The 12,803-nt window shown below is 61.0% G+C and overlaps 1 protein-coding gene across 2 annotated transcripts; it reads right to left on the minus strand.

Moving 5' to 3' along the window:
- Nucleotides 1-445: 445 nt before the first annotated feature.
- RPS6KA4 (ribosomal protein S6 kinase A4) lies at nt 446-11,686 on the minus strand. 2 transcript variants are annotated; one of them, XM_075545517.1, is made up of 17 exons: nt 11,531-11,686; nt 11,399-11,424; nt 10,499-10,717; nt 10,307-10,422; nt 9,725-9,832; nt 9,495-9,575; nt 9,286-9,389; nt 9,023-9,173; nt 5,834-5,998; nt 3,596-3,724; nt 3,330-3,463; nt 3,152-3,245; nt 2,567-2,740; nt 2,273-2,467; nt 1,822-1,981; nt 1,485-1,648; nt 446-1,363 (listed from the first exon to the last, which is right to left on the minus strand). In XM_075545517.1, the coding sequence occupies exons 3-17, from the start codon at nt 10,653-10,655 to the stop codon at nt 1,166-1,168; spliced, it is 2,130 nt and encodes a 709-aa protein (XP_075401632.1). In that variant the 5' UTR covers nt 10,656-10,717; nt 11,399-11,424; nt 11,531-11,686; the 3' UTR covers nt 446-1,165. The 2 variants fall into 2 exon arrangements, with proteins under 2 accessions (XP_075401632.1, XP_075401631.1); XM_075545516.1 differs by having other exon boundaries at nt 11,353-11,424.
- Between the last annotated feature and the right edge of the window lie 1,117 nt (nt 11,687-12,803).

A 12,803-nucleotide genomic window follows, 5' to 3' on the forward strand; every position in this document is an offset into this window, starting at 1 on the left:
CAGAATAGGCACGTGATCCACTTGGACCCAATCAGAGCAGAGCTCCGGATTTCCGTGGGGAATGCTAAAACGTGGTCCTCTTTATCACATTTCAACCTGCAACTTTTGTTGGTACCAGTCCTGGGCCTCCAAAGCGAGCCCTACAAACTGGAGAAACGCCAAGAAGACAGCAGTGAGCTGGAGATGGGGAAACTGAGGCCTGCCAACGGGCATCCATCGGGCAATGCCTGAAGCTGCCCCTGGATAGCATACCCCATGTTCTCTTCTGCTGTAGCAAGCCTGGGCTGGGATTACGACTGAGGCACCAGGGAATCCTAAATAGTCCCTGGCCGCCCCAACACACCCTGATGGAATCTGGGGTTCACATCAAATCAAAAAATGGAATGCCCCCTCCCAGCCGAGACCCCAGACAGAACCGTGCAAGCGTACACACACACACACACCGCACAGCACTGGGTGGACTTTTATTTTAAAATCGAAGGCACAGCCCGGATGGGCTGGGGCAGAAAACGCGGATGCCCAACCCAGACCCCAAGGCCAGGGGCACTGTGCCAATGGGGAGGGGTAGGTGAGAAAGGGGACTCCCTTTTAGCTGGGTGACCTGCCTCCATCCTCAGCCCCAACAGGGAGAAGCAGGTGACCTAAGGCGAAGCAGAAATGCTTCGGGGTCTCCTAGGACCTCTCCCCTCAACCTCCCAACACAGGTCTTTGGTGGGCAGAATTGCACAGACAGTCCATAAAGTGACAGATGGAGGGGAACACCCCCCAGGAGCAGGGCCTCAGTTGGGGTAGGGGTGGGGAAGGGGCAGGGGAGGGACCCCAGTTTACACCCCCCACCCCCGTGGCAGCTCTACTGAGAAGCAGGAGAGGCGTCCTTTCCTGCTGTAAACGCACCCCAATGGGTAGACCCAGGATGAAGCAGGGTCTCCCTGGAGGGTTCCCCACTCCCTGCCTTCCGGCAGGCCCCCTCACTCCCTGTATCCCTAACTTTACCTGGTAAGACATTTTAAAAAAATTCTCTGCTTATAAAAATACTTCTGCTCTGTCTGGAGAATGCGAAAGGAGGAGGAAGGGGGGGGCGATCCCTGGCTACAGATCAGTGAGCTGACGTCCCAGGGGCCTCCCAGGTCTGGACACGATGGGGTGGGGGGCACAGTGGCCGGGGCTAGGAGGGAGGCAGCGGACCGTTGGCTCGGCGAGGCGGCCCCTTGGCGGTTGGGGAGCGCCCCGGGGCGGCGGGGGTCACGGGAGAGCCCCTGCGGGAGGTGGCCGCACTCCGCAACTTCAGCTTGCGCCGCTTTGCCAGAGGTGCGTTCTCCACGCTCTTCAGGAAGAAGCCCTCTCGCTTGCCTCGGTTGAACGCCTGGCAGTGCGAAATGGGTAAATCCCAGGGCCTAGCTTGGGCACACCGTCCCCGTCCCACGCCCCCCACCCTCTCCCCACTCCCAGCATCCAGGAAGCCCCCGCCCGCCCCCGCCCCTTACCAAGAAGGTGGCGGTGAGCCCTGAGCGCACTGCAGGCCCAGAAGACTCCAGCACATCTGGGGTCCGAAGCGGGGGCGAGGAGCGCGCGCTGCCATCCTGCAGCCAGGAGCTGGTCCGCAACCCCTCAAGTTTAAGCCGCTTGGCGGGGTCCACCGTCAAGAGCCCTAGACGGCAGTGGGGAGGTTGATGAGCACCTCAGAGAGGCCCCAACAACACCCCCCGCGCACACACACACACACACACACATTCATGCCCACCCGTCCCCCAACCAGGAAACCAGCACCCAGGGTCTCCCCCTCCCCACCCTAACCGCAGCCCGCGGCCCTGGGCTCCGCACCTCGGACCAATTCCTTGGCTTCCTCCGACACGCCCTGCCAGGCCTCCCCATCCAGGGAGAAGCGGCCCTCGCGGATCTTACACATGATCTCGGCCGCCTGGCTCTGCCCGCCCTGGCCAGAGGCCCCCTGGAAGGGAACCTGCCCCGACAGCATCATATACTAGACAGGAGACAGGAGACCACCAGGCTGCAGGGAGGGACAGACGACGCCAGGACCAACCCCCACTCTCACCCTCCACCCGAGTCAAGTGGAGGCCCATGCATGGTTTTCGCTGGCCTCTCACTCTCCCAAAAAGGCGTCCCTGAGCCCAGCACCCAGGAGACCCTTCCTTCGGGCTAAAATGACCCCTGCCCATCAAGCCCCCCACCAAGATGTTCCCCCGCCCCCTGCCTCAGGCTGCTCTGCACCAGAGCCTCGGGCGACCCTGCACACCCTCAGGGACCCCCGTACCAGAATGACACCGAGGCTCCAAAGGTCACAGGACTCGTCGTAGCCCTGCTGCGCCAGCAGCTCGGGCGCCGCGTACTGCAGCGTGAAGCAGGGCGTCTGCATGGGCCGCGTGGGGCTCTGCGGCCGCAGGCGCGCAAAGCCGAAGTCGATGATCTTCACGGGAGCCCCCGGCGAGTCGTCGGCGTACAGGATGTTCTGTGCACGAGAGCAGGGGGTCAGAGGCGGCCCCGAGCGGAGCGCGCAGCGGCGCCCCAGCCCGCCCCGCCCCGCCGCGCCGCCCGGGTGTGTGCCCACCTCGGGCTTGAGGTCTCGGTGCACCACGCCCGCCTCCTCGTGCATGAAGCTCACGGCCGACACCAGGCTGCGCAGGATCTGGCTGGCCTCGGACTCGCTGAAGTGCCGCTTCTTCCGGATGTGCTCCAGCAGCTCGCCGCCACGCAGCAGCTCCAGGACCACGTAGGTGTGCAGCTGCGGGAGGCGCCGCAGATCACCTTGGCGACAGCTCGCAGACCCCACGGGCCCCGCCCACCCGCCGGGCCCCGCCCCCTCAAGCCTCATACTGCCCCCACCCTCTTCCTTCAGCCCCAAACCCTGGTCTCAGGGCTCACGCGCCACCACCCCCAAAGAATACTCTCAAGCCTCGAGCCTGTAGGTTTGTTTTCTAAGCCCCTCCCCTGACCTCCGTCAAGCCCCACCCCTAGCAAATCCTACCCCGCCGCGTGCACCTCAAATTCCATTCCCTTGGGCATCCTCAGGTCCCACCTTTCGAGCCTCCATCCCTCCGATCCCACAGCCACCTCCTGGCCGCGTCTGCGTCCCCCACCCGCCGCCGGCCGCTTGGGTCGCGCGCTGCACCCCGCCCGCTAAGGTGTTACTTACCTGGTCCTGATGCACCTCGTGCAGCTTCACCACGTTAGGGTGTGACTGGCACAGGCGCAGGGCAGTCAACTCGCGCTGCGTGTGGGCCTCCAGCCTGAGGGGCAGGCCGGCCTGCGGTCAGGGCCACCGAACCCCCTCCCCCACACTCCCCCACTCCGCACTGCCCATCCCTGCCCACCTGCGGCTGAGGATCTTGACCGCAAACTCTTGGCCGCTCTGGCGCTGGCGGCAGCGGCGACACACGGAGAAGCCGCCCTGGCCCAGCGCGGGCTCCCGCAGGTCCAGCTCATACTGCTGGAAGAAGGGCGAGTCCTGGAGGCAAAAGGGTGCATTAAGGGGGGGTTGGGGGGAGGCACTTCAGAGGGGCTTGCACCTTCGCTGAGGTCACACCTCGGGTCATGACCCCTAACACAGCGGCCCCACCCCCACCCTGATCCTGCCCACCTGCATCATGGCGCTCCTGGCCACGGCTGCCCTGCCCGGCCGCTCTCCAGCTCCGGGTGCCGCCAGGACATCGGTCATCACAGCGTTGTTTTGGTCAAACAGGATGGATGGCGCTACGAAGGAGTACCCCTGTGGGGGAGGGGGAGGGGAGAGTGGATGGGCAGCAGGGGGCTGGGGTGCCAGTGGGGTGTCCAGGTCACACAGGAGTGATGGGCACCTCTTATTCTACCTCCCGCTGTAAAAATTTGTCCACGCCTGTTCTCACCAGGTTGTGCTTTCTGGTTTCCCTCCAGGGCCCCTGAGCAGTGTCTGGCACGCATGGGAATGATGGATGGGGTGCCAGGGTGCCGGGAAGCCCTGAGGCCTGAGAGGGCCTTAGCTTGGAAGAGTCTTCGCTGGCCCCTGAGCAGAAAACCCTGCCTCCCTTGAAATCTCACTCCCGCCTCCTCTCAAGGAAGGGCAAAGAAACTCCCAAATGAAATATTTCACCTTCTTGAAGATCCCTGTCCTGGTCACTGGATTTCCCCTCACCTCACTGCCACTGAGCAGACACCGACTTACGCAACCCCAAAGGACAGGGTAGAACTGTCCCTGTGGGTTTCCGACTATAACTCTTTATGGGAGTAGAAAGCCTCTCTTTTTCCCAAGGAGTCTCTGGCGGTTTCGAACCACCGACCTTGGCAGTTAGCTGCCCAATAGGGAACCACTATGGCACCAGGGCTCATCTTAATTTTAACTGAGGTGCTGTTTTCTCCAGGGGAAAAAAAAAGTACGTTCCTACAGTGCACCCGAACATAAGCTCCCTGCAGGTGGCATCTTTGGTTGGCTCACTGCTATGTCCCCGCTGGCCAGGTTTGAGCCTGGCATACTGTGGGACGTCCTAATCATCAGGTGGGCGAATGGAAGTGACAAGGGTCAGTTCACAGGAAAGAGCTTTCTCCTTATGTCTGTGACAGGGGACGAGGGACCCCCAAATAGACCCGTCACCTCTGAGAGCGTGGAGGAGAGACAGCGCGTCATAGTAGATAGTGATCTATTCTTGTTGTTCGTGAATGGGACATTCCGGGGCCCTCCGCAGGACGTGGGAACAGAAACATTACCACGCACAGTCCCTGCCCTCTGAGAACTAACTCCTGGACCAATGGGAGGAGTCCCGATTGGGTTGTCAGGATTCAACATGCTCAGGGGGTGTCAGTTGCAAAGGGCTGGGGAACCTGAGAAGAGGCAGGGGAACCAGGGGGGCGCGGGAGCAGGGAAGGCTGCCTGGGGAGGGGGCACTGGACACCAGACCTGAGAGAAGTCAGTTCGGTGGACCACTAAGCATGATCAAAGGCTCTGAGCTATCCGCTGGAAGCTCTGAGCAGGTCGGTGCCACTGGGGCGCCAAGTGGGAGATGACTGAGCATTAAGACTAGGTCTCTGAGCAAGGGACCCCTCCCTCGGGACCCCAAATCCTGCACAAAGGGATAGTCCAGCAGGCCTGGGCTTCTACCACTGCGGGGAGGAAGCATGAGCTGGCCTGCCAAGGGGTGTGTGTTTGCAGCATCCCAGCAGACAGCTTTTAAGCGCCTGGATGATTTAAAGAGATATTTTTACATAACAACAAAGGGATCAGATGAATAGAGGAAAATGTACACAACGTGCAAAGGTACGCTTGAGTTCAAAGCCGTGTCCTAGGGTAGCTGGGTCTGTGAATGACAGCACCAGGCACCAGTGGGAACTTGTCTCCATGGGAAGGCTTGGGAGGCAGAGCCTAAAGACTGGGGAGGGGAGGGGGCTCCCTGGCTTGTGTGTTAGGAAACCCCTCTGCTACAACTGAGAAGAGGAGGAGCTGGAGCGGAAAGGCCAGGGCTGTGAGGAGGGCTGCATGGACATTTGGTGAGGAAGCCTGGTCAGGATTCACCCTGGTGGCATGATGTGTAAGCGCTTGTCTGCTAACCAAAAAGGTCAGCGGTTCAAACCCACCAGCCACTCCACAGGAACAAGCTGTGGCAGTCTGCTTCTGTAAAGATTTACATACAGGCTTGGAAACCAGATGGAGGAGTTCTATTTCACTAGACAGCCATGGGGTGGGGGGTAGGCAGGGTGTTTTTTTGTTTGTTTTAGCAATGAAATTCTGAGACAGGGAAGAGCCTGAGGCAGGGGGTGTGGAGTCTTGGCTGGGACACTGTGCCTGTGTGGCACCCACAGGTCAGCCAGGGTCTCTCCTACACCTGTGTCCTCCTGAGCTCACCCTCACCTGGAAGATGCGTGAATCCCCAGGGGGAGGGCTGCCTGAAGGTGAGTAGACCGGCTCTAGCTTCGTAAATTCCTCCGCAAAGTTGCCCACATCCAGCTCCGAACGAATCTGGGGTCGGAATGGGGCTGGAATCTTCCTGGCGGCCAAAGCAGCCCAATCCAGGCCCTGGGGAAAAAGGAATTGGAGGTGGGGGTTAAGGATGGGGACTGCACACAGACCAGCCTTGCTGTGCAACTCCTGGGTGAGGGAGGATCCTGCTCTCCCGGACTCTCTCTTTCGGGTACCAGGGTCCTGTGTTCCCTGGGAGAAGCCGCTTTCCACCAGGCTCGGTCACTTCTGAGACTCTTCAAAGGATTCGTGTGCAAAACACATCCCTCTTTCCCACCAGACTGAAATGCGGGACGATGTAAACCTGGAACCCCTAGGGGAACCTCGGGGTCTAGGGTAAAAGCCCCCTGAAGAAAAGCAGAACCGAGAGACCATGAAAGAGATTCCTAAAGACACAATTTGAGCACCTGGATGCAGCCATGCCTGAAGTCGGATCCCATCCCTTGGAGTTCTCATTGATGGGAGCCAAAAACTCTAAACAAAAACAAACTCCCTGCCTGCCTCAGTGACCCTACTCTTTATGGGACTAGAAAGCCTGGTCTTTCCCCCTTGGAGCTGGCTGGTGGTCTCAAACTGCTGGCCTTGCAGTTAGCAGCCCAACACAACCACTATGCCACCAGGACACCTATGGGAGCCAAGAACACCCCTTTTCTGTGTCAATCAGTGTGACAGCGTCTGCTCATTGCAGTCTAGCACGCAATCTCCCTGTCTTCCTGAGCAACATAACACCCATTGCACCCCAAGGAGCCATAGGCCCAACCAAACGATAATCTTGTCTGAACTTCCTCACAGTGAGGGATGGATGACCAGTCCCGTGTAAGCCAACATGGTAGCACTCCAGGGAAAGCCTCAAGGGGGTGGGGGGGACTGACAGTTGCCAAGTGCCCTCTTCGCCCTTTCCATCCTCCTCCTGCTTCCTGCCTGGAGAGCAGCCTACATGGCCAGAGCTCCAGCAGCCCTCTTGGGCCACGAGGCAAGCCTGGAGAACCACCTCCGTGCTAAGAATGGAGAAGCACCAGAAAAGAAAAAAAGGAACGTGGATTCCCGAGGAGACCACAGCAGCCCTGGCCTTGACGTGAGACAAAATAATCCTCAACCTCTTCTGTTGTTGTTGAAGCCACTGTTCATTCCACTCGCCTGTGATGAGCAGCCAAATTCTATCCCAATCAATCCCACCATTTTGAGCTAGACTTTGTATCCCTTAAAGCCAAGACGCCTGAGACAGGCTTAAAGATCCCCCGCCTTGTCCCCAGGGCCAGAGGTCTCAGAAGTGCTCTCCCCAGAGAAGGCAGAATACGAGGAAGACCCCTGCCCAGCGTCAAGGTGTGAAGACCTTGGAGTCCCTCTCGGGGGACAGGTCAGCCTGCTCCCAGCACCCAGCACAGAGCTTGACATACATTCCGGGGAGGTTTAGGGAACTGACTGAAGGAAATCTACACTCCTCACCACTTCCTCTCTTCCCACCGAGCAGACGGGATCCCTGTCTGAGACAGCATTGCTAGGCCCCATCTGGCTGGTATGGTTGGGGACACTCAAGGCGGTGGTCCTGGAGATGTAGGAAGCGCATCACCTGGCCCCTAATAACAACCCGTCCACACCACTGAGCGTCAAGTCCGGCCTGACCCAGAGAGCCCCCGTGTGTTATGGACTAGGAAGAACTGGTCCAGCACATTTCCTGGGCTCTGATGCTTCCGGGAAGCAGATCACACTCCATCTTTCTCTCGCAGCAACACCGAGGGGGTTCCCACTACCGACCTTTAGGTCAGTGGCCATGTACAGATCGTTTACACACCCCAGGGACCCAACAAACCAAACCCAATGGCCGGCCCACAGCACTGCACCAAGGCACCTCAGGGATCCAGTACGTGGCCACCAAAGGGCACTTTGGTTATCCTATCAGACAAATGGCAACAACGGATACGGACAGAGGACCGTAGCCCTGAAGGACACAGCCCCCAGTCCAGGGCAGGGAAACGTCATCAGTAGCGGCTAACATCACACCCCTCACCAGAGAGAAGCCATCACCTTAAAACAATAAAATCCAAACCCACTGCCATCGAGTCGATCCTGACTCGTAGGACAGGTTGGAACTGTCCCTGCCAGTTTCCCAAAACGCAACGCTTTACGGGAATAGAAAGGCCTGACTTTCTCCCTCGGAGCCGCTGGGGCTTCCGAACCCCTCCACGCCATCACATGAGGGGGGGTTAACGATGGCCCTCCAATGAGGCTGTAAACCTCCAAACACGGTTCCCCACCCCTGCCCACAACCTGCCAGCCCTTCGTCCTGGCTTTGAATCTAAGCCCCATCCCTTCTGCACTCAGTGAGCTCGAGTCAACAACCTCGTCTCCCTGAACCTCTTGAGCTGTTAAGCGGAAGGTCAGGGGTCAAACCCACCAGCTGCTTCCCGGGAGCAAGCCGAGATAGCCTCAGAGACCTCGGGGCCAGAACCGCAGGGATGGCAGTGGATGCTTCCTCACCTACAGCGGTGGGGGGTTCTTAGGGTTGCATGGAGAAACACAGGCCAGGGGCTAGCACACCCTGGGTGCCCACGGGCACAGGGTCTCGCCCGCTGGGCGCCAGTGGGGTGCAGTACCTGAGGAAGCCTGCAGGAGCCAGCGCAGGCTCACAGGGAGGCGGCTCTCAGTCTGAAGGAGTGAGCAGAGACCCACATGGGCTCCTTGCTGGCCATCTGAGTGGAGGGAACTCAGCCTGCCCAAGAACAAACTGAAACCCAGGGGGTGGGAGGAAGCATGTGTATGGCTGGCTTGGTTCCCAAGGACACCTGGGTTCTGTGCCCACCGCTGGACGGCATTTTCTGTGCTCTCTTGAGCATCCCCTCCCCTCCCCTGATCCCTGCCAGCCCAGATGCCAAGGCCTGAAACTTCTTTCCTTGGGAAGGGACCTGTGGAATCTCAATTGGTGTGTGAGACAGGATGACTCCAGGTGTGTGTGTGTGTGTGTGTGTGTGTGTGTGTGTGTGTGTGTGTGTGTGTGTGTGTAAAATCAGGGGCCAGTGGCCAGGCTCAGCCCCTCCCTCCTGAGCCAAGGCTTGCCTAGGGGACCCAGAGGCTGACCCTCACCTGGAAGAAGGGGTGGTTCTTGACTTCCTGGGCCCCCTGGGGCCCCGCCCCCAGTCTCTTCTTGGGGTCCTTGCAAAGCAGCCTCCGCAGCAGGTCCTGCGCCACAGGCCCAATCCGAGAGGGGAAGGGAGGGGAGCACTTCAGGATCCGTCTGGGAGGATTGGGGGGCCGTCAGGGGCGGCGAGCCCCCTCCCCACCACCACCACAGCTCTGCCCAGGCAGGCCCCCGGCCCTCAGCTACCGCCACGTCCAGCCTTCCTCACCGGGACACCTCGGCCTGCGTGTTCCTCTCCCCCTCCAGCGTGAAAGGCGAGGCCCCGGTCAGCAACTCGAAGAGCAGGATGCCCAGACTCCACCAGTCCACCGCCTATGGAGGAGGTGCGGCCAGCGTGAGCCCCTGATCGGCCACCTGCCCAACCACCGCAGGGGGGGCAACCCCCAACCCCCACCGCTCCTGCAGCCGCCAGCCCACCTTGCCGTGGCCCGCCTTGCTGCGGATGATTTCGGGGGCCATATACTCGATAGTACCGCAGAAGGAGAAGGTGCGTTCTTTCTGTCAGGGCAAAGGGTACTGTTAGGCACCCAAGGCCGCCCTTGTGTGTGTTCGCGGGCGCACGTGCACAGGGGTGCAGGGAGCGTGAGCCTCCTGCAGGCAGTTCCGGGGTCGAGGAGCCTGCAGGTGGACCCCAGGGCCGCCCTCACCTCCTCTGTCAGAAACTCCTTGCTCAGCCCGAAGTCAGTGAGCACGATATGACCCTCGGAGTCCAGCAGCACATTCTCCAACTTCAGGTCTCGGTAGACGATGCCCAGCTGGCAGGGGCGAGAAAGCTGAGAGTCTTTCCCTGACCTCTAGGGGCCAGCACCCCACCCATGTCCCTCTGAAGCTCCCTCCGGACAAGGAGGCGCCCAGAGGAAGTCCCTGTGCAAGGCCCCATGCATGCAGAGCAACCCCAGAGACAGGGGCAGGTCACCATCAGAACCAGGCTAAGAAGCCAGACAAGGAGGGGCTACCGGGAATAACCCCAACACGGGTGTGCGTGGTGGGGCAGGAGCCTGGTACGGAGCCCTTGAGGTTGGGGATTGAGGAAGTTCAGGGCAAGCACCCCGAAAGAGGAAAGCCCCTTGGTGGAGAGAGAACTCGCCCTTCCAGGCTGTGCTGAGGCCTTTGGTCCACAAGGCCGGAGAAGCAGTGGAGGCACCCGGCTCCGGTCCCCTTTGGGACCTGCTACCAGACTCAGACCTTCCACAAGGGCAACCATCGCAGGTGGCCAGGGCCTTGCCCACCTTGTGCAGGTGCTCCAGAGCCAGCGTAATCTCGCCCCCATACACGCGCACCTCAGCCTCCTTGAAGTGCTGGCGCTGGTAGAGGTGGGTGAACATCTCCCCGCCGCTCACGTAGTCTGAGGGGGACAGGGAGGATCAGAAAGCACGCCGTTGGGGTGACCGTGCCAGCGCCACTCCAGCCCAGGGCCTTACCCAGGATGAGGTGCAGCTTGGCGTCAGTCTGGAAGGCGTAGTGCAGTGTGACCAGGAAGGGCGCCTGGCGCACCAGTTCCAGCACGGAGCGCTCAGTGCGCGTGTGCTCCTGCGTCTTGGCGCGCTGCACCAGCGCTGCCTTGCGGAGCACCTTCATAGCGTACAGCTTTCCCGCGTCGTGCCCGCCCGCCTTCCGCACCAGGAACACCTTCCCGTAGGCTGTGGGAGTGGCGAGTGGGTGGAAGGTGGGCTGTGAGCAGAGAGGGCTGCAGACTTGGGGATGGGGGGAAGGGGGAGGCTAACCCTGGAAGGGGTGCAGGTCGAGGGTAGGTGTGCAAAGACCTGGGAGAGGTGTGCAAACTCCAAGAGGGTAGCTCTGCCAAAGTGGGGCAGGGATGGACACCCCAGGGCGAGGAGCACGCAAGCCCAGGAGGCCTGCAGCGGCAGGATGGGGGCTGGGCATGCGCAAACCTGTGGGAAGAGGATGCTCTTCCAAGGTAAGGAGGCTGAGGTGCGCACAGGGAGGGCTGGGTAAAGCAGGGCTCCGGAGTTTGCAAAACGGGGGAGGGGCCGTGTGCAGGAGATGGGGTGATGGGTTGGAGGCCCCAGAGGGTGTTGGCAAGCGGGGGAGGGTGCATGCACGCACAGGACCTCACAGGGAGGAGCCGTGTCGCCGTCGGGCCAGCCCTGGGAGAGGGCATGCAAACCCGGGCGGGGCGGGGTGAGCCCGGCAGTTGTGCCGGGAAAGGGTGGGGGGCCTTCCTGGTGGCCTGGCCGGGGCCGGGCAGGTTTGTGGCCCAGGACACCCAGGGCACGGAGCCTGGGACACCTGCCCAGGGGCCGGGGGTCCTCACCTCCCGTGCCCAGCACCTTCAGCAGCTCGAAGTTCTCCACGCTCACCTTCTCCTCGTGCCCGGTGAGGTTGGCTGTGGGCAAAGGGAGAATCAGTGCGCCGATCGCGCCCCTCCCAGCTCCCCCTCCCCGACCCCCCGCGACAACCACCCGGCGTCCCTTTCGGCTCCTGCCCCCCACCTTCTGTGATCCGCAGCTCCACCGCACAGCTCTCCTCCTCGTCCTCGTCCCCCATGGCGGGCCGGTGGCTGGGCCCCGCACTGCTCGGGCTCCGGGCGGCGCCGGTTACATGGCGGCTCAGGCCGGGGCGGGCGCTTCCTGGTGCCGCCTCCGGCCCCAGGCGGGCGCCGCCTCTCAGCTCCCCGCCCCGAGGCTGCCTGAGTCAGGCGGCTGGAACGTGACAGCCAGCGCTGGGCTGCAATGGGCGGGGGCGGCCCTGTCTCCCTGCGTGGGGGCAAGTGTCAGGGTTGTCCATCTGGGTGGAGTGGGGAGGGGGCTTGCAGCCCTCTCTAGGAATCCGAGACCCCCTTGGGGAGCCACACCTGGAGTCCCAGATAACCAGGAGCCTCTATTGGGGTTGCCTATCCCAGGAGGCCTGCTGACGCCTGGGCTCTGGACATCTGGAGCCTGTGCCTCCATCCTTCCAGAGTACAGCCCAAGGCAGCCTCACAGTGACCACCTGACTTGCTTAGCCCACAGCAAAAACGGCCCACTCACTCACTCCCTCTGTGACCATATGGACCTCAACAAGAGGAATGATGGGGAGCTCTGTGTATCCCCTTGACATAGCCACCTTCATCCAACACAGCCTCAGCCCAGCACCTCTGACTCAGCTTGACCGCCACCCAGGACACCGGCAGCCCTACCCAGCCCATGGTCAATGGGACCACCCAACCCCAGCTCCCAACCTGCACCTCCCAGACAAACATCCAAGACCTGCTCTCTTGAGGACTTGCCTCCCCCAGGACCAAGCCCTGTCTCTGGGCACCAGCCACCAGACCTTCGTGTCCCCAGAGGGAGCCCAGTTTGGCTGCCTGATTGCCTGCGTTTCTTCTCTGAGTGGACAGGCAGGCGAGCTTCCGGCCCACCCTCTCAGAAGCCCTCCCAGTGCGGCACACACTTCAAGCACCCAGCCCAGGGTCCAGAACGCAAACCCACATCAGAGAGTCCGTGCCGACTCATAGCCATCCTATAAGACGGAGCAGAACTGTCCCTGTGGGTTTCTGAGGCTGCAGAGCTCTACTGGAGCGGGAAGCCTCTTCTTTCATCCTGGTAGTGGCTCCTGAGTTTGAGCTGCTGACCATCCTGCTAGCGAGTTAGTCCACTGCTTACTCAGCAGCGCCCCCCAGGGCTCCTTCAGAAACTCACGGCCATCGAGTCCATTCAGACAGCCATCCCTACAGGACAGTGAGACTGCTCCTGTGGGTTCCCTAGACTGTAACTCTTTAGGGGA

This window comes from Tenrec ecaudatus, chromosome 4, assembly GCF_050624435.1.
Source record: "Tenrec ecaudatus isolate mTenEca1 chromosome 4, mTenEca1.hap1, whole genome shotgun sequence".
Lineage (NCBI taxonomy): Eukaryota > Metazoa > Chordata > Mammalia > Afrosoricida > Tenrecidae > Tenrec > Tenrec ecaudatus.